The 20,092-nt window shown below is 35.4% G+C and overlaps 3 protein-coding genes across 7 annotated transcripts; 1 reads left to right on the forward strand and 2 right to left on the reverse strand.

The window, feature by feature from the left end:
- Positions 1–192: 192 nt before the first annotated feature.
- Positions 193–10,195, reverse strand: LOC107007981 (probable ubiquitin-conjugating enzyme E2 23). Of its 5 annotated transcripts, none has more exons than XM_015206849.2 (9): positions 10,040–10,195; positions 6,786–8,888; positions 6,195–6,332; positions 4,268–4,735; positions 3,771–3,840; positions 3,435–3,574; positions 3,027–3,338; positions 1,019–1,318; positions 193–559 (listed from the first exon to the last, which is right to left on the reverse strand). In XM_015206849.2, the coding sequence occupies exons 2-8, from the start codon at positions 8,886–8,888 to the stop codon at positions 1,067–1,069; spliced, it is 3,483 nt and encodes a 1,160-aa protein (XP_015062335.1). In that variant the 5' UTR covers positions 10,040–10,195; the 3' UTR covers positions 193–559; positions 1,019–1,066. The 5 variants fall into 5 exon arrangements, with proteins under 5 accessions (XP_015062335.1, XP_015062337.1, XP_015062334.1 ...); XM_015206851.2 differs by lacking the exon at positions 193–559 and adding an exon at positions 605–889; XM_015206848.2 differs by lacking the exon at positions 193–559 and having other exon boundaries at positions 605–1,318.
- Positions 10,196–12,152: 1,957 nt separating this feature from the next.
- On the forward strand, positions 12,153–15,976 carry LOC107009677 (trafficking protein particle complex subunit 2-like protein). The gene is made up of 5 exons (XM_015209022.2): positions 12,153–12,313; positions 12,401–12,497; positions 13,704–13,782; positions 14,113–14,194; positions 15,514–15,976. Exons 1-5 carry the CDS (start codon positions 12,281–12,283, stop codon positions 15,652–15,654), a joined length of 432 nt encoding a protein of 143 aa, XP_015064508.1. The 5' UTR covers positions 12,153–12,280; the 3' UTR covers positions 15,655–15,976.
- A 263-nt stretch (positions 15,977–16,239) lies between these two features.
- Positions 16,240–19,568, reverse strand: LOC107028526 (probable 26S proteasome non-ATPase regulatory subunit 3). Its single transcript, XM_015229622.2, has 8 exons — positions 19,006–19,568; positions 18,446–18,636; positions 18,141–18,269; positions 17,912–18,048; positions 17,784–17,838; positions 17,584–17,694; positions 17,165–17,404; positions 16,240–16,728 (listed from the first exon to the last, which is right to left on the reverse strand). The coding sequence occupies exons 1-8, from the start codon at positions 19,163–19,165 to the stop codon at positions 16,297–16,299; spliced, it is 1,455 nt and encodes a 484-aa protein (XP_015085108.1). The 5' UTR covers positions 19,166–19,568; the 3' UTR covers positions 16,240–16,296.
- Between the last annotated feature and the right edge of the window lie 524 nt (positions 19,569–20,092).

Here is a 20,092-nt window from a genome sequence, read left to right on the forward strand (position 1 = left end):
AGCTGATAATTTGTATAGGTTTATGTATTGTGCCCACAATAAAATCAGAACTCCACGGGGAATATATATAATGTTACTAACATCATCAAGCCAGCTCTTTTGTTGGCTTGCTGCAAAACAACAACGAAGGAAAATGCATGGTCATTCCTTTGCATATTATACGTTCACTCTGTGATAAATAAGCTATTGTTCTACAATTGAATCATAGAAATGCAATTAAAAAGATGGCAAGTGGATTTTATTCAGTATCAGGCAAAGCAACAGTTTGAAGAATTACAAGGCATCCATCCCAAACCCAACGAGATACAAATGTCTCTAGTACCAAAAGCAAAGAATAACACAAACCACCTTTGGTGCGTGCTGAGTATGATTCATGTTATTTTACACTGCTATCTCTGTGCCCGAAAATAATGGCAACAAGCTTGAAATTTGACGTACAAAGTTCACTGGCCTGAACTATATTCTTCAAAGATGAATGGAAATTCACGAGCATTCTTACGCAAAGAAAATCCTTGCTAGCAATCCAATTCTTCATGCCTTGAAAAACCAGCATAGCAGTCTACCACCCGAAATCAGAATTGAAGGTTAAATGAACTATTGACAATTAGCTCGTAAAAGAACCATTTTCTAAGAATCAAAATGTTTTTACAGAATTCTCCAAACAGAGAATATGAGTTAAACTAACGACTCCACCAATCATTCACGAAAAAACACAAAAAAAGTTTTACTGGTGAACTACCTCCCCAAAATTTGGAGGGGACTACAACAACATGAAAGATAAAACACAAGGACAAACAAGTAGCCAAGTCCAAACACAACCTACTCATTCCTAATCACCTGTGTTAGTTAAGGAAATGTTACAGTATAGCAGCAATCTCTGCATTCCGTCCTATGCAAAAAAAATGACATAGCCCAGCTATCAGCCATGATAACTATCAAATCATATCCCAAACAAAAATACACCAAACAAGAAATCATCAAATGCCTTTTGACATTCGGAAATGTTTAAAAGGCTGACCTTGGCTGGATTGAACAATGATATACACCAAATGCTTCAAAATCTCTGCTACAATTGGTGGAGATGTTGGTACTCTTCACACTCGACTCCTATTTCTTTCAGAGCCAAGAAAAGTTTTGGTACAATCTTAGCCAGCATCAGCTTGAAACCAACTGAATTTGAATTAGCGCTGCTGTTATTGCTTACGGAAGCATCTTTTATGAGTGAGCCAATAAGGAATCCTTTCATGTAAGCGTCACAGGCCTTGAGGATGTAATAACCACGCATCCTAAAGTGCTCTCTGATAAGCTCTTCAAAATCCTATTTCAATCCAATATTTTGGAACAAGTTAACAAGAATTGTTTTACCAGTAAAGCATAGTGCCAAAGGTGATAAATACCAAACAAGTTAACAAAAACAAACATGAGGAGCAGGTGATAATAAACAACAAATGCTTCCCAACCTAGTATTCCATTAACAAAAAGTAGGTTCCATGACCTATTTTTCCTTTGTGCAGATATAGATATGATTCTCTTACTAAAAAGGTGAAATGAGCAGGTGAGCCAATGGATATACACAAAGAAGTAACAAAAGAGATGTAACAACAACAACATACCCAGGGTAATCGCACAAATATTAGAAAAATGGATTATACATCATCTAAAATATTTTATTTATATTTTGACAATTTAGAGTTTGGTGGTAGTCCATAAATGAGAGTCTATGGTAAGAGGATCATGCACGTTTGTGCTTGGTGGGTTAAGGGCCCGTTTGGATGGGCTTAATAAAAGCAGCTTTAAAAAAATACTTTTGAAAGTGCTGAAACTTATTTTTAAAATAAGCAGTTATGTGTTTGGATAAAAGTGCTGAAGTTGCTATGCCAAACGTGAAAAGGGAAAAATGGAAGAAAGAGATGTTAGGGTGATGTTGTAATTTGGAGATTGTATAAAAATATTAAGGGCAAAAAGATAAAAATGTGGTCAACTTAAAACAGCTTATAAGCTAAAAAAAAAAAGCACCCCTACCCCAGCTTTTAACTTTTGGCTTAAAATAAGTTTTTTTTAACTTAAAATAAGCTATTTTGAGTATTGCCAAACAGCTAAATAAGTCAAAAATCAGCTTTTAAGTCAGTTTGACCAGCTTTTAAGCTGAGCCAAACAGGCTCTAAGTGAGGTGGTGAATGTAGGCTAAACCTGATGAAGGGATATGGAGAGAAAGTTGTCCATTGAGGCTGACATCTTGAGTAGGGGATACACAGGAGAGGAAGACCTAATGCTACATCAATTTGATATGGTTCAAAAGGCACCCTTCTTTATTATTTATCTTTACGTTTTGGTATCTTATTATTATGTCCGATCTAGAAATTTGTTGTGTTGAGTTGCTGACAGTAAAGACATCAATTGCCCGCTTCATAAGTATTAAGAAGGAAACTGGTGGATCAGAAGCCTATACCATTATTTGATGGATTTAAGCCTAACTACTATCAGCATTGTTGTAGTTTTATCCAGTTAAGGTAACTACACGTGTTTAAACAAGGCCAAGAGACCACATATGACATCATGATATATCAATTAAGTCAATTGGAATTATGGAAGTAATCAGCTAAAAATGAGAGAGAAAAGAAAAGGCAATTACAAAGAAAATTTTGAGTTAGAGGTCCACAGTTTCATTTTTCCACCTAAGTCAGTGATACACTATACAGCAATTCTTCACAAATGGATTAGATAACATAGAGATGCCAAGTAGAAACCAAAACAAGCTGATCCAAGAGACACTAACTTCAACTGAGCTCATGAACAAATAGATGGCAAGTAAAGTTGGTCCATTGGAAATATAATAAAATGAGAAGACATGCCAAGCCTGAAGAGTCATAGATTACAGTTCTTGTATGGGGAGAAAGAAAAAGAAAAGGACAACCCCATATAATTGGTTTCAAACACCTTGAAAAAAAAATAATGTAATATTATTAAGGATGTTGACAGATATGTTGTAAGAGATGGAAAATAAAGATAATAAAGATATCAATTACCTTAGGAGGCTTCCTCATCAGATACATCATTGTCTTGCAGTTCAATAAGAAGGTATTTTCGTTGTATGATAGTGAATTTTTTTCTCCTTCAGCTGTCCCAACTTGCTTGTCATAGCCAGCTTCATTGAAATATGGCCTGGAATTCAAGACTAGCCCTTGAAGTGAAACTAGGACTTGAAGTATACTTGAAGATGAAGAATCCCAGACCTCATTCCCTCTGCCCGTCCAAGTATTTAAAAGGCTGAGACAAACCTTCCCTTCCTCATACAAGTTTGGATTTATCCGCCAACCACCAGAATGATAATATGCTGACTGCAATACAACATAAACATTTGAAAAATTAACTTTAAAATGAAGTTATGAGTCAAAAGGAGATTAGAGGCAAACGGTAACATTGAGTAAGCTTACTGGCGGAACATCAGGATACTCAGGTGGAAGGTGGAAATCAAAGAAGAATAAGCCATCTTGGTAAGGAGTCCCATATGCTCCAACAATCACAGCCCTTAGAAGATCCATGTGATCTTCATAAACTCGTACATATATTCCATCTGATAAAAGAAGTCTGAATGTTAAAGCTGATGATTTGATAGTGGACCCCAACTAGTTTGAGATTGAGGTACAGTTAATGTATGCTAAAGTTGATGGTGTCTCTTTAATGTGAAAATAACAATTATAAAATATGGTGAGATAAATCCTATGATAATATACCTACTTATGAAGGAAAAAAATCTATCTGATAAATACCTGGCAGGTTATTCTGAAGGATGTTCCAATCTTGTTGAACTTTCTTAAGCCACTTCCTCCCAGCATTATTCTGCACATAATGATCAACAAGTTTCAGTAGATGACCCCTTTGAAATGGGATAGAACTAGTCCTTGTCAGGGACTCAAAGTAAAGGACGCTCACCGGTCACTCATAACTAGCTCACCTTCAGAAACCATGATATGAAGTAACTTGACATCATGCAACACCACACTGCCTTCTCAAACCCCACCCCGAGACCCAAATAGTAAAAGGTGCATGTCTAATAAAAACATACTCGAGAAATGGAGAAAAAGTAGTGCAACACAAGTCATGAACCACCTTGTAAATGGAAAAGAGTGATGGATCAAGGATTCATTTAGAAATTCTAAGTAGGGGAAAGAAGTACTAACTAGAACCAGAATATAGAATACATTTTCTAATACATTAGTCAAGAAGTGGAACAATTTATCAGGAAGAACTTGGAGGCAGGACTAACCTGGCCACTTGTACCAAGAAAATGATGATCATAAGGATCTGTTGTGATATCAAAACGTTTAAAACTATATGTTTGGTCATCATGTTGATCTGAGGAATTTCCCATTTCTGACGTCAAGTTAGCTTCAATGACGTCTGTCACTTCCATAGTGTCATGATCTTCTGCATTTCCGGCAGCAGGTAGCCTTGGAGAATTATCAAGGTCTCCGGACCTTTGGGACCATGATTCATCGCCGGTAAATATTTTGGCAAATGTTCCCTCCCTTTCTTCATCTTCACTTCTGGAATCTAAACTCGAAGAATCAGTCTGTTTGCGGCCCCTAGAAAAAATTCCAGAGGCCAGCCTGGTCACAAATCCTAGTGCAGCCAGGGGAATAGACAGAGCCCCGTTCCTTCCTGCATCTTCAGTGGCCATGGCACCATCTTCATCTTCAATACTGATGTCAGTAGCATTTGTTGTTCCAAGTTCCTGAAGGAGATCACACTGTTCATTACATCATACTAACACAAATAGAAACTAGCCACTTATTCTCACAAAGCAGTTGAAATAGGTACTAGTTTAGTTAATCTCCTAACCTTCCTTCAATGTATAATAAGGTAACTTTCTTCACATCGGATACATTATTTATATTAATAATGTGTGAAGTTGTAAGCTAATCAGCAGACATTAAATCTAAAGAAGTTATGTTTATCAACAAAAAGATAAAAGAATATAAATAAGGAGGAAAGAAAAAGAAGGCATCTGTCTCTACAAAAGCTCCACTCTTTGAAGGGTTACTCTTTCTTGCGATAAGTGACAAAGCATTGTCTAAATGGGACAGCACAAGAGATTGCTGATGATGTGCATACCTTTTGGAGGGTTACTTGCAATCCCCCTTTTGACAAGTAGTTGAATATTGAAATAGGAGGAGCACAAATGCTCTAGTGAGGAGGTGCGAGAGGTGGATGGTGATAGGTTTGAGGAGAGGTAAAGGTAGACTGAGGAATAATTGGGGAGAGGTGATTAGACAAGACATGACACATCTGCAACTCACAGAGAACATAATCTCAGATAGCAGAACATGGAGATTGACGATTAGGATTGATGGTTAGTACTCTGGAGCCCAGAGCCCCGATCTATGCCCTTACCAGTATTATTATTAATATTATTATTATTATACTTGCATTGTCCTATGATTCAATTCTATTATTATTATAGTTTCTTTTACTTTGTCTATCTTTACAATTTTAGTATCAGTACTTCTCTTTCAATATTTTCATCATATCTTTTGTCTCTTGCATTTCTTTCCAACCTGTTTGAACCTGATTTTCTTGTGATGAGGGTCTGTCGGAAACAACCTTTCTACCCCACGAAGGTAGAGTAAGGTTTGCGTACACCCTACCCTCCCCAGACCTCACTTAGTACTATAGTGGGAATGCTGTTGGCTGAAACAGATTATTTGCACCAAAATGCAAAACCAGCCATACTATGAAGTCTCTACTTAATTTGAAAAAAAAAAATTTTTTTTTGCTCCATCAAGGGCGCGAAATTTTTGAAGTTCTAAGACGATGAAATGAAAACAAACAGAACCACGTGGTACTGGTTGAAATTTATGTTTAAATCAAACATAACAAATAATATCAGATAAATAATGACAGTATTCTAGCAATCACCAACAACCCTTCGGGGTGGCCCAGTGGTTTGAGCTTGGGACTTCCATGTTGGAGGTCTCAAGTTCGAAACCCCTTGCCAGCGAAAGCAAGGAGTTTGTCTTCTGGGTCGAGCTCGTCGCACCAGGCTTGCCTGGTGCGGGTTGCTTCTCCTATGTGGTTTGCGAGCTATTACATAGGAGCGGGGTTTTACCCTGTGCGCACCCAAAGGGTAGCGGCTGCGGGTTTCCCTTGTCGTCAAAAAAAAAAAAGAAAAAGAAATTCTAGCAATCACCAACCTCTTCTACGTTCCCAAGAGTCTCCCTTTCATGATCTTCAACTGTTTCCCAGCTAGCTACATCATCACCAACATCACTTCCAGCCACAATAGACTCATCATCATCACGATCAACAACATAAATTGCTTGAGGCCCAACCTGAAGAAACCAGAACGGGAGCCTCACAATATGAATTTAAATTTGTGGCAACTGTCATAAGAATGCACCGCCACCTTAAGAAAGGAAATTTCTCTTGATGTTCTAATGAATTGTGCATCTATACAAATAAGAAGAACTGATCTCAGGAATAATGATCAAAGACAGACACCAGCATGGAAAATGCAAGTCCCATTTTTTGTTCCTTTTCCCAGTCTAACAGTGCAGATAGAGTATGAATTGACCTATCGGTGTTTTAGTTTCAATAGTAAATACCCAGATAAAAAGTCAATCTCAGAAAAAAAAAAAAAACATACAAGTTATGAAGGATGATAGAAGAGCAAAGATAAATGGTGAAAGTCTTCACAATAGCCATGGAGTGAACTATTAGAATCTAGGGGCATACTGAACATGCAATTAGAAATTGGAGAACGAAAGAAAAAACTTGGTAAGTACCAGGGATATCATCCCATCAGCCCACGTGACTTCGATGTCTCCATTTCTTAGTCCAGTGATATTCCCAACCCAGGAGAGATCTGAAAATTGGGAACAAGTATCGTCACTTGGAGCGGCTTCTGCTTCATTGCATTTTGAATGCTTTTGCTCGTCTTCTTTGGCTTCAGCTGGAACCAACAGATGTTCTGATTCTTCTGTAGATGTCAAGACAGAACCCATTTTTGCTGGTAGAGAAACAGGTAACAAACGAACAACAACGTCACCGTAACAATAGTCATAGTCAGGATGCCCCTCCAGCTCATATACGCTGACCACTTCCTCTTTGTCAAACTCCTTGGGGTCCTCTGCCCTGGTAACTAGCTTTAACCACCTCACAGAAGCTGTACGCTCCTTTGCATTAACACTTTTCACAACTCCAACACGCCTAACATCATTAGAATCGTCAGCATCATCAGCAGCTTTCTCGACAACATATTGTTCAGCAACAAATTCATGATCCCCGGGGCTTTCAATAGGGATCAAGGATGTGGATTCCAAGCCTCCTTCTATTTTTCCATCCTGCCAAGCAACATCAACAGATGTCCTAGTATTCACAATTAGAAGAGCTCTTTCAAAATTTTCCTCTTTCTTACGTGCCTTTTTATCTCTCCTAACCACAACTTTGCGGATCTTTTTACGATGAAGGGGCCATGACTCTTGGCCTGATTCCTTTGAAAGTGACAATGAATTAGCACATGTACTGGACTCTGCAAGGGAATCATGCTCTAAAGTTTCACAATTTCCATCCACAGAAGATTCCACATCAATTTCCATACAGTCACTATTTCCTGTTGATTCCTCCAAATTGACAACTTCTGAATCACCATCTGTTAAAGATTGAGAAGATTCTGATACAGTTTTGGTGGAGTCACTTAGTTGTAATTTTGACAATTGCTTGTCTAAGGCAAAAGATGATGAAGGAAGAAGACACCAGTCACCTAGTTGCCAGATTGCATGAGAAAAACAAGACATCAGTTTCAAGTTCTTTGGGTTTTGTTCTTCAGCTGGAGCAGTGGATGAATTGGGCCCATATCCAGCAGATGCAATCCAGTAGATGAAGACAGAACCAACAGTAACTTTAGTTACTGTACCTTCTAACCTATTTGCTTTCCATGAGCCAGATAACCATCTGGAATTCTTGAAAACTGATGATGAGCTAGCTTTTACACGCTGACCAGGATAGAAAGGAAAATGTCCATCTTCAAGGCCATTCCTACCAACTGGTTTAAGACGTAAAGGGTCAGCCTTCATAACTTTACATACAGAACCATCATCAAACATCACTGTGACATTATCAAAAACATCATCAATTCTACCCAACCAAGGGCCAAGGACAACATAATCACCAACTGTAAAACCCCGAACACGTTTCAACTCTCTAGATGAGACATCTTTAAAAATAGAGCCATCGTGCGCTAATAAATCTACAGATATATTGATATCAACTACGAGTCCTACTTGACCTGTTGGATCAGAAGCTGCAGCGACATAATCACCATGCAGAAATCCTCTATCGACAACTATGACATTATCAATACTCTCTGTAGACTCAGACTCATCCATCCAGAGGACTCTAACATGGTCTGCGATAAGCGGATCACTCTTACAATTACTACGGTCTTTGTTCCCATCATCAGCTTCCTCAGCCTTTTCATTATTATACCTATCGTCTTCCGTGTTGGAATCACCACCATCATCATCATCATCAGGACCACCACCACCGTCATCATCATCATCATCGTCTTCTTCTCCATCATCCTCATCCTCATCCTCATCTTCATCTTCATCATCAGTTAAGCTGCTATCTGAATCTGAGTCACCAGCAACCTCAGTCACAAGACCAATCTTACCATCAGTTTTGCATTTCACAACATCTTGTCTATATATATAGGATACATTCTCTAAGTTCCGGAGAATCTCTCCCGGCTTGCATTCTGATCTAACTTTTGGATCCAAGCTAGCCCCATTTGCAAAAGAATTGCCTTCTATCGAATTGCTATTATCGTTTGCGTTTGCAGTGGGTTCAGCATTACGGGAAGCATCATGATGTTGGTCAGCTTCCATCTAACAATCACAAGAAAGAAGACTAAGAGAAATTCATTCAAAAGCCTTATTGTACATCCCACAATCAAACAAATGTCAACTTTGCGAATGAGAGTGGACTGGACAATTCACTTAAATTGGTTTATCGAAAAAGAAAGACAACCTTATAACCTGAACATTTAGTCCAAGAATATCAGTGATAAAAACTACTAATAAATCTATCAGTGCTAAGAAATATGAAGCAACAAAATTATGTAATTAAAATATTCAGTTCAACAACAACAAGAAATCTCACAAAGTAGGGTCTGGGGAGGGTAGAGTGTACAAAGACCTTACCTCTACCTCCAAGAGGTACAGAGGCTGTTTCCAAATCAGAAGCAACAAAATTATGTAGTTAAACATATTCAGTTCAATCATTTGAAACAATAGAAATGAAGTCCATTTATTTTCTCTCAAGGAAAAAGGAACCGCACTCATAAAAGCAACTTCACCACAATGCACTTCCAATAACAGCATCACTGCATTCTCAAGCTCGGACGAAGCACAATCATGATATAAAGTGAAAAATTGTCTATCTTATAGACCAATGTTTCAGTCGAATTATCTAATGTACCTAATGAAAAGAAATGACCCTAACCAAATAAACCACCTAGGGCTAGTAGCTTAGAGCTGTGAAGGTTTAACTAATTCATAGAAGAGACCATATATTAGTATTGACCAAACAAAAAAGAGAGTTTAGGAATGCCTCTATCAAATGGCACAGAACATCTAAATAGTTAAACTCGGTTTGAATTCACCTCACCCTATATAGAAAAGGTTCAAATACAGATTCTGGTCAAATTTTTCATCTTTTGTCAGAATCCTACATCAGCCAAACACAGCCTCCATCCAAATCCAGTCATGTAACCCTATCTTCAATTTACCAGAATGACCCGATCATTCCTTGAAATTTTCCGTTCAGCAAACTAACATCCCTTCCTCTAACACACATTGAGATCAAAAGATTCCCGCATACCTCAAAAAGAACAATACTCCAACTAAAAAGATTCATACCCAGAACTAAAAAAAAAGAAAACAATGAAGTTCCAAGAAAGAAAAAAAAGAATTTAAATCTTTTTATCCATTTTCAATTTCAAGAATGTCAATGAAGATGAATAAGATGACGAATATACCTTCGGAATCGGAAACTTAGCAGATTATAAGGACCCACGAAGCAGGAAGCTATTGCGATTGCATTCGGAATGAACGGCTATCTCTTCGCCGGTCGATTGATCGTCAATATGTGTATACATACAGCTATATATATATGTTTAAAATTGTATATTCTTGCATTCAACATCTGCAGAATGAGCTAAAGAGGTGAGCCGAGCCGAGCCGAGCTGTGTGAGGTGAGGGGCAAAAGTGTCATTACGTGCCTTATAAGTCTTTTTGATGGTATAGGTCATTGTAAAGTACCCGATTACCCTCAGCTTTTTCTTCTTTTGGAAATGACATTTTTATTTTTTTTTATTTCTGTTTATTAATTATTATTTTCTGGATGTTTTATTTTTTGAAATTTTTTCTGTGCAGTTAGAATATTTTTCCTCTTGAGAAAAAGAACAATGCTTTTCTTAAAAGATTGGAAGAAGCAAAACAATTTTGTCACGAAATTCATATCCCTCAACAAGTTAAGAATATTATTTGATGAAATGGGAATTAAAGATTTGTTTGCTTTCGATAATTGATATAAAAAAAATATTAGCATTTGATATTTGTATCAAATCATAATAGTTTATTATAATTAAGTCAAAACTTATGAGCATAATTGATTGAGTATACTATATCAGATGTAAGTTTTTGTCTTGATTAATAATTAATAAAAACATTTAAGTTTATTGATTTATAATATAGACAAGTTATATATAAGAGTATTTGTTATAGGCCATATTAAATTTAGATAAGACTACATTAAACAACTTGCTTATTTTTCCTATTTACTTCAATTATTCTGCAAATTTGATTCAGTGTATGAGATTCCAACCCATTATCTTTTTTATTTATCAATATTATAAGTACAGGTATAATGAAAAAAAATGGTTTCAATTTTATGCTTTTGAGATTTTTATTTTACTCATTAAGACAAACCAATAACAATTTTAAGAGGAATGTTGCATTTATTTATAATTTTCTCCTCCATCTATTTTTTTTAATTGTTCAATGCACATTAAAAATAAGTATTAGTTTAAAAAATTAAGATCATTTTATATTTATGTATCATTATTATTAATATTTTAATTATTTTCAATTAATTTTACAATATGACTAATATGACTTATAAATAAAATTACTTTTTCAATTCTATTTGTTCTGTTTTTTTTTTAAAAAAAAAAACAAGGGATATTTTTTTCAATTATACACATTTTATTTTTATTATTGAATATTATTCATTTTTTAACATTTATATCATTTAAAATAAGTAATATAGATATGATAAGATTATCTTTTTATTTAGTGCTTTTTAATGGCGAGTCAAGTCAAAATATAAAAAAAAAATTAATAAAAAAATTACTATTTTATATTTATTATTTTTTATGAGTATGATAAATTAAACATGAACGAATAACACAATAAAATGAACATTAGTCCAAGAATAACGTGTAGGTGAAAAACGAATCTAGTAAACATGAAAAATAGGGAAGTTTTCAAATTTAATTTTGTTATTTCACTGAATTTGTCATTTTGGTTTGCTCCAAAACATAGTTATTTACTTATTGGGACACCACTTATTTGAGCAAGGTGACTCCAAAAACTAAAATAGGAAACACTATGAGGAGGAATCAAAACAAATAATAATTGCAATTTGCAAGAAAGAGAGAATATATTTATTTGATTCATATATTAGAAAAAATAGTTTATTTTATTTATTCACTATGGTAAATTAGAGGGTTTTATTATATTCTATTAAATAATTACATAAAGTAATACCAATCAAATTTACGATAAAAGAACTTTTGAAAGTGTAATAAATATTATATCTTTAGTAAAAGAACTTTTGAAAGTGTATCAGGTCAATAGAAATAACCTCTTCATTTATTTTACTTGTTATATAATATTTATTTTTTTACACGTCTTTAAAAATATATTTAGTAAAAGAGTCATTCATAATTTTTAATACTGATAAGTGAGAAATTTAAAAATGTGAAATTGCGAGATGAAATATTTCGTAAGCTGAAAATGCATAAAATATTATTACAAGGAACTAATAATTAAGTAGTATTTGAATAAAAATAAAGGTTTTAAGAAAAAATAAATTGATTTTTAAAGTAACAGAGGTATCAAATATTTTGACGAATCCTCGTTAATAGGACTACCAAATTTGCACATCTGGGAACACTGTAAAATTATTCTTTCCGGTGATCTTCCCGTCGGAGAAGATGATCGTTTGCGTTGCCGTCGTCGGTCACCAGGTACTCCAACTTCTCTATCTCCGCTCTCTTTCCTCTTTTAAGAGTTGAATTAGAAAATAGCTGACGAATTTGTTTGTGATGGGACAGAACAATCCACTTTACATACAGAGTTTTACTGAAGCAGATGACGCCCTAAAGCTTCATCACATTGTCCATTGCTCCCTTGACGTTGTCGACGAGAGAGGTTACAATCAACTCAAAAAAAATACCCATAATCTGTTTTATGCTGATCTTGCTTAAAGTTTTAGTTTCATTAAACCTTACGCCCTAAAATTGTGCAGTACTTGATTTTAGCTATAAGAAAAGAACTTAGTTTAGCTACTACCAAAAAATTTACTCTTGATTCCTAATTATGGTTTGTATGGATTTGGAAAGATCTAGAACATTATAATTAGGGCTTTTTGAGGGAAAATGGGCATAATTAGAGTCAGTAATAGTTAGTTAGTGTTATTCAGTCAGGAGATACTAGCTAGTTAGTTTTATTCATTCAGGAGATTCTTCCATAGATTGTAAAGCAAGTACTTCGAGTAAGATCTGGATCAGAAAAGGGTAGAATGAGACAATTATCTGCATTTGTGAGGCTAAAGAAGCTGTATTTCGTTCATTTTGATTTTTTATTTGATTATCTCTGGTAGAATGCAATCAAATAAAACCAGTAAACATAATCAGGAAACTTTCCTTCTTGATCACAGTGGGATTTTTTTTGAAATTAGCATATGAGGTGAAGGCCTTCTCCAAATACCATCCATTTCACTTATCTGGGAGATAAAAGGGAAAAAAGTACCATCTTTTAAACGTCAAGTCTGATACTCCGATTACTAAATCAGAAAGACGAAATCAAACTACTAGGACAATGAATAGCAGCAGGAGAATATTGTTGGATAGTCTCCAAATTATAAGCAAATTAATGGCAGCAGAGACTTTACTATTTTTAGGTCTCTTGTCAAGGTATACAGTTCTTGTTAAATATGATTCTTGTGTTGTATTATGTGGAAACAAAAAGGAAGCTGCTGCAGATGGAGCTGTTTATTTTAAACGTAATTGTGATCCCGACCTGTTATGGCTTCATGACTGAAGTCTTGGTTTACCAGAGAAAACTTGACAGTCAGACAACTACCAATTGACCGCCTCACTACCTGCTGCTTGTCCTATCAGACATCCTTTTTTTATGAACAATATGCTCTTTAATAGGACAAAAGAGGATTTACTCTGAAATCCAAGACAATGGAATTGTGTTATGGAGTTTTTATCTCTTGACTGTACTTTGTGGACTTTCATGTTTTCTGGTCATTTATTATTTCCTGAGAATTTTGCTTAATTAGCACATAATGATGTCAACAGTCATTTAGCTTTTTTATCTTTTGACAACTTCATCTGTTGTTTGTTACAGTGAACAATCCAAAAAAATCTAGCCCCACTCTGAACGAGACATTTCTTGGCCTGCTATATCCAACTGAAAACTACAAAGTGTGAGTAAATACTCTTTATCTCTCTTGGTAGAGGAACTCTTCTTTTGGTGGTTCAGAGCTGGTATGATTTTTGAGCTATGTTACATAAACTCTTGATTTGCCTAGATATATCTGCGTAAAATGGGTGTGGCGTGATGTGGCTGTTCCATGTCGATCTTTTAAAGTTCGCCAAAATCTTTCTTACAAATCATTATAGCCCATAACGAATGAGTAACTGCATATACACTGAATAAGAACCGTAATACCAGAGTCCACTTAACATAGCCTTTGTGAACATATAAGATCATTGACATTCAACCTTGTCTAATATATCTGATAATATATTTTCAGGTATGGTTATTTGACTAATACAAAAGTGAAACTTATATTGGTAACAACAGATCTTGATGTTAGAGATGCCGATGTGAGAAATGTAAGTGCTAATTCTCTCATATTGTTGCTCTTATATTGGTTGATTTACTCATCTTTCCCTGTTCGAAACCAGCCTATCTGCTGCTATTAGGCATAATGCATTTTCGAGTTAAAGTAGTAAATTTCGTCATCTGAGTTTGATAAAAATTTGAAAGAAGTGGAATTATTCTTCATTGTATTTCTGACTTGAGTTCTGTGATAATTCGAAATGTACGTAGGAAAGACCAGAGTTACTGGGAGGAATTTTTTTGTTTTTGTTCTTTGTTGCTTATGACAGAATGAATATCTGAAAATTTTGTCTTGACCTATTTAGGTATATTCTGCAAATAGACAGCTAAAAAAAGGTCAAATAGACTCCTCTTGTGTCACAGTATTCCATCTTTTTTTGTTTGAGGCCAATTAGTCTTGTTCACTTAAATCAAGTGGATCAGGACGTGTGTGTGAGTCTCTGTGGCAAAACAAGTCAGAGCCAGTTTTACCTGATATCAAACGGAATGTTCATTAGGATAGGTTTCTTTATCACAGTGTGCTGTTAACGTAGCTTCATCTAAACATTGGCTATTTCCTTTTTTATTTTTTGAGAAATAGAAACATTACGTATTTCCCTAAATTGGAAACTTAAGGCATATCTCCCCTATGTTTATCACAGTGATTGGATATTACTTTTGTTTCTATAACCGTGGTGTCCAGGACACCTCAACTAATTCCACGAGGTACCTGCTACTTCTTACCAGCACAAGATCTGGGTAACATTGTCCACCAAGGCTTGGACGGATAGGAAGAATCACCTAGGGTTTTTGTGTCGCTGGGAATTCAACCAGAGACCTCATGGATATTACTGTTAATCACATTCTTACAAATCACTGCAGTTGGGAGAAGTTATGAAGAAAAACATAGAACCAAAGTTTATAAACCTCTGAACTGCTAATACCATCTAATTTCGCAGTTTGCCACTTGCTCAAGTGTCAGTCTTCCATAGTAAAAAAGCAGTAGCGTAGTCCCTTGTACGTAAAGCCACATTAATGTATTTCATAGCTCAAAAAAATGGACATCCAGTCTCCCAATGTAAAACTCAAAAGCACTATTATCATCATGAATAACAACTGCAAATGAGATAATTTATTCCTCCAGTTTGGTTAAATGGTACCTCTATGCGAAACTGCGAATGCTTGGTTTGAATGATATCAATGGCTATATGTTGAACAAATACTGTTGAAGCATATTATATTACAGATTTCCAACTTCTATATCATGCATATGATAATCAGCCTCTAGCATAGCAGCATCCTTAATCTTTTTTTTGGTGGAAATTATTCACAGTTTTTCAGGAAATTTCATGCCGCATATGTTGATGCTGTGTCAAATCCATTTCATGTTCCTGGCAAGAAGATAACATCCAGAACTTTTGCTGAAAGGGTTAGCACTATCGTCAAGTCTTTTGGTTTGAGTTCAGGTAGTTGAATGACTGCTCTCGAAGTCATTTTGCAAGGCACTCCAGTGACTTCTCTCCCAAGCTGATGAACAAAGGAAGGATGAAGAGCATATTTTTGCAAACTAGCTTGAAGGGTATTTGTCAAATTTGCTACCTCACATGACAGTAACAAAAACAGACAAGTACTTTCTGTGTATTTTATTTTCATTGATTTTAAGATTTACTGAACACAGTGTGGAGTAGGTAATTACTGGTTTCAGTTTGAGTCTTATGTACTTGCGTGACAGTTGCATTTGTTCAAGTAAACGAAATTCTCATAGAGCCACCATAAACAGTTCATATTTTGCTCTGCATCATAGAACATTTGATACTAGCACTTTAGCAGTATCATATTCTTCTCTAATTCTTCCATTTTTTCTTCATCTCAACAGAAATGAGATTATACTAGTGGAAAAAAGACTTTATGAATGTCTCGAGAAATCAAAGAAATATTGTTAATTGGTAGTATACTTGAAATTTAAAATGATTAGAGAATATATTCTTTTCATGATAACCTAGAACGTAGATTAACAACCTATAAAATTCTATACATTGTCAGTGTATAAGGGCATCCCTAATCCAAATGATAATTTGATAAGATTTTGATTCTATTAAAAGCTTTGTTTACGTTGCTACACAACTTTATTTATCAAACCCTGTGGAAATCTTAGAGCACGGAGAGCCTCATTGTGCATACTGAGACAGAAGTTAATTCTTGAGTCAAAAGCAATTTGAGGCTCATTTGTGGAGTAAACATCTTCAGTTGCTTTTGATACCAACCATCCATTGGCATGGTCCAATGTGGCATCAATTGCACCATCTCTAATTGCTTTGGCTACAACATTCTCAGCATCACCAATTAGATTTTCAAGATCCAAGTTTAGTTTCTTGGCAATGTCAGCCAGTGAAATGCGAGTGTATGAGACACTGATGTTCTTGATCCCTGTCCTTATGACATTATGCCTGACTCTGTTAATCAAGTTACTTGTTTTGTCTAGGCTGAATGTGCTGGAAAATTTCTCAGCTACTGTTCTAAATAATTCTAGATCTCCAACACGAAAAGCCTGCAAAGACAAATATAAGCTCAGAATATGTGGAGTAATTTACTTGCCTACTCAGCCTCAAAAGCTAGCTTATGAGGTGAGAAATCTCATTCTGCCAGCTAATGTAAGACTCTAACAAAACCCTCTCTCCCTCCACGACCCACATCCAATCTGGATATCTGGAGTGTGAACAACATAATATGGGAGCCCAGCACTGGAGAAACTAAGAAAGGGATGAGTTTGACTCTGACAAAAAATATGCCTAGGGCCCAACTTAGATCCAAAAACGAACTCATGATATGAGGACTATCCAAGACCATATAAGGAGATAATAGCACACTCCTTAATGCTTATCAATGTGCCACATTAAGCTAAATGTCTCAAACGGATTTTCTGGTTTTTGGAGTATATTTCGAGCTTATAACTAAGCATTTCAGTTTGGTCATCCAATACTCACATTTGTCAGCACAAAGTATGGTCTCAATGCTTTTTCCATTCTTTTCTGTGTAAAAATAGTCCTCTCAGGGATCTCTCCAAGCAATAAATGGACTATAACAGCCCACTTATTGCATTGTATTTTGAAACCAACAGCAGTAGTTGGACCTTTCTGAGCAGCTTGAAGAAGACAATCTTTGGCATCTGTATACTCCAACTGAATTGTCTTTATCTTTCCCTGGTAGAAGAGGTATCTGCAAAACTGTAAAGAAAGAAAGCCAACGCCAGTAAGAGAAACCATGGTGAAGACAAGGCATATTACCTGCTACGACCTGTTTAAATATATTGATAGTGTAAAAGTTGTTTTCATTGTTGGTGTGTATAGAAGTCAAAAATCCATAAAAAATACACACCCTTACGAAATCTGGTCTAGAAACATACCTGTTGGTTAGAAAGAGCTTCAAAACGGTGGGCCTTTGAACGAATTTTTTCTGCTTGATCATACAAGTTGTAGTGAAGGTAATTTCGTAGTAACAGATTAAGAAGTGTTTCCTGTGGCATAACTCATAAACCAGCCATAAGCTATAGCAGTTTTCACTATAGAACAAACACCAAAGACATGATATGCATATCTCACAAACCTGACTGAACTTATTATGGTGTATTGTGGCACTCCGGTATAGAACAAGCAAGTTACTGTTGGTAAAGAAAAGTTCCTATTAGATAGAACACAGAAGTAATAGCCAAAGAAAAATATGAACGAACTTACCCTTGGATTTCAGCAAGATCACCAGCAAGCTCAAAACTTAAAGAGTAGTAGAAGTAGAGTCTTGATGCAAGAACATCAGCAGTTATACTATTCTTACTTTTTAGAAGAACAATGCTTTCTGAGGAACAAGCCTTAGCCTGAAGGTATAACGAATGCTAAATAATTCCATGATGTTTAGGTAGAGATATCCTTACAAAGTTAAGACTAAAAGACAGCCATTTTGCCTCACCTCGTTGTATTTCTTTTGATCAATCAGAAATATTAGAACAAGCAAGTAGCAAAACATCTCAAGTTCAGGCAACAGATGTTTGGTTTCTGTTGCAGGCGTTCCCACATCAAATTGGCTGTCATGCCTATCCTGTGGCAAGAAGTATAACAATTACAAATCAGATACTGCATATCGATGTGTAATACCTGATACAAATGATCAACAGATTTCCAAAGCACAAGACAAACAGAAGATTGACGAATGAATAATGTGTTGAATCATAAAGCAAGATCAACAAATAAAAGAAAGGTTGACTAGTAATTTACCCGAGGCAGGTATGAAGATAGCCGCTTATGGAACTCAGAACCAGAGATAAGAACATAATTTAGGAAAGCAGAAAGTACTGAAGCCTTTAGTTTGCTCCTGAGTTTCATGGTCAATCTCATAGCCCTGTATATCTTCTGCACTTCACTTGTATATGCTCCACCTTCAATCAGTGATGCAACTTCCTTCAAATCTAAACCACCACAAACAAACAAAAAAGGTAATGAGAAAAAAATATACTTGCTAAAGGGGGAATTTTTAATTCTAGTTCCAAAATAATGAAAAATGCAAAACTTTGACTACCGAATTCAACTCAGCTGAAAATTAGGATAGAACTATCTACACTTAAAAAAATGAACTTTGGACCTAACTCAACTGCTTAAAATAGATGAGGATTGTTCAAGACTAAAGAGATCAAGTCCCCATCCCACTACCGATATGAGACTCAACACCTAGCATGTGTGCCAGGCCTACCAACTAACTGGAGCGTGAACAATATAATAAATATGTACCGTAAACAATAGCATTTAATATATGTAGGAAGATATATAGATGAACATACCTTGCAAAACAGAAGGATCAACTGAGCAGTCATAAACAGAAGGAGGTGATTGATGTTGAACCTTAACCTCTTGATCGTCCATTTTAAAGAGAACCTGAGAAACCCATACAACCACCATTGCAATATAGAAAACAGATACTATAACAATTAAAAAGGCCATTGTTGAAGTTGTCAGATACTGAAAAGCAAACTAAGCTTATATAGAGAGAGAAAGTAGTTACTGAACTTACATATAATTATTAAATGGAAAAGGTAAAAAGAAAAGCACATTACATTTACTAATTTTTATGCTCCTCCTGAAAAGGAAAGTATAAATCTTCTTTAATTGTGTGTTAACATGTTATGGACTCCTATGAATTGAAATAGTGAATTTTGTAAAATTATTTATCGTCGAAGTACTTTGTACTTATTTGATTTGTTGTTAGTTTCTGATTGACATGTAATTATTTCGGTAACTGAACTTATCATGGCTTGCGTTGGCTGCAAAGTATAAGAGAATATTTGTCCATAAACAATGAGAAGAGCTGAGTTTGAAATTCGTTGATTGAGAATTAAGAAATCGCTTCCCTTTAGGCCAAGCAATGAAACAAACGCATGGCTTCATTATCTTTTGTATAAAACAAAAACAAGACAGTATTATTATTATCTATCAACTTCCATACTTGCTTGATTTCAATTTTCTAACTAGAAAAATGGTGACTCTTAGCTTTCCTTTTTTACATATTTTACAAAAACAAAGACTATAATTTAATATCCAATTATGCTACCTCCCAACAAAATCTAATGTTCTTTTTGAAGTAGAATGATTAGTCGACTTCCATCCACCATTCTATTTGACAGACATGAAGAAGAAATTCATTCTGTCAAGAGTGAAGACGAAACTTCTAGCCACTCACTTGAAAATCAATCACATACCAACGTAATCCCACAGGTGAAATCTCGATAGGGCTCAGACCTTCTGGCCATACCTTGAGAGGTTACTTCAGAGTACCTCGGCTCAAGAAAAAGTGTAACAAAACTGATCGAAAAAGAAATAACACAAAGGAAAGAAATAATGGCAAAATATTACATAAACGAAACATTCTAA

This window comes from Solanum pennellii, chromosome 1, assembly GCF_001406875.1.
Source record: "Solanum pennellii chromosome 1, SPENNV200".
NCBI classification, from domain to species: domain Eukaryota; kingdom Viridiplantae; phylum Streptophyta; class Magnoliopsida; order Solanales; family Solanaceae; genus Solanum; species Solanum pennellii.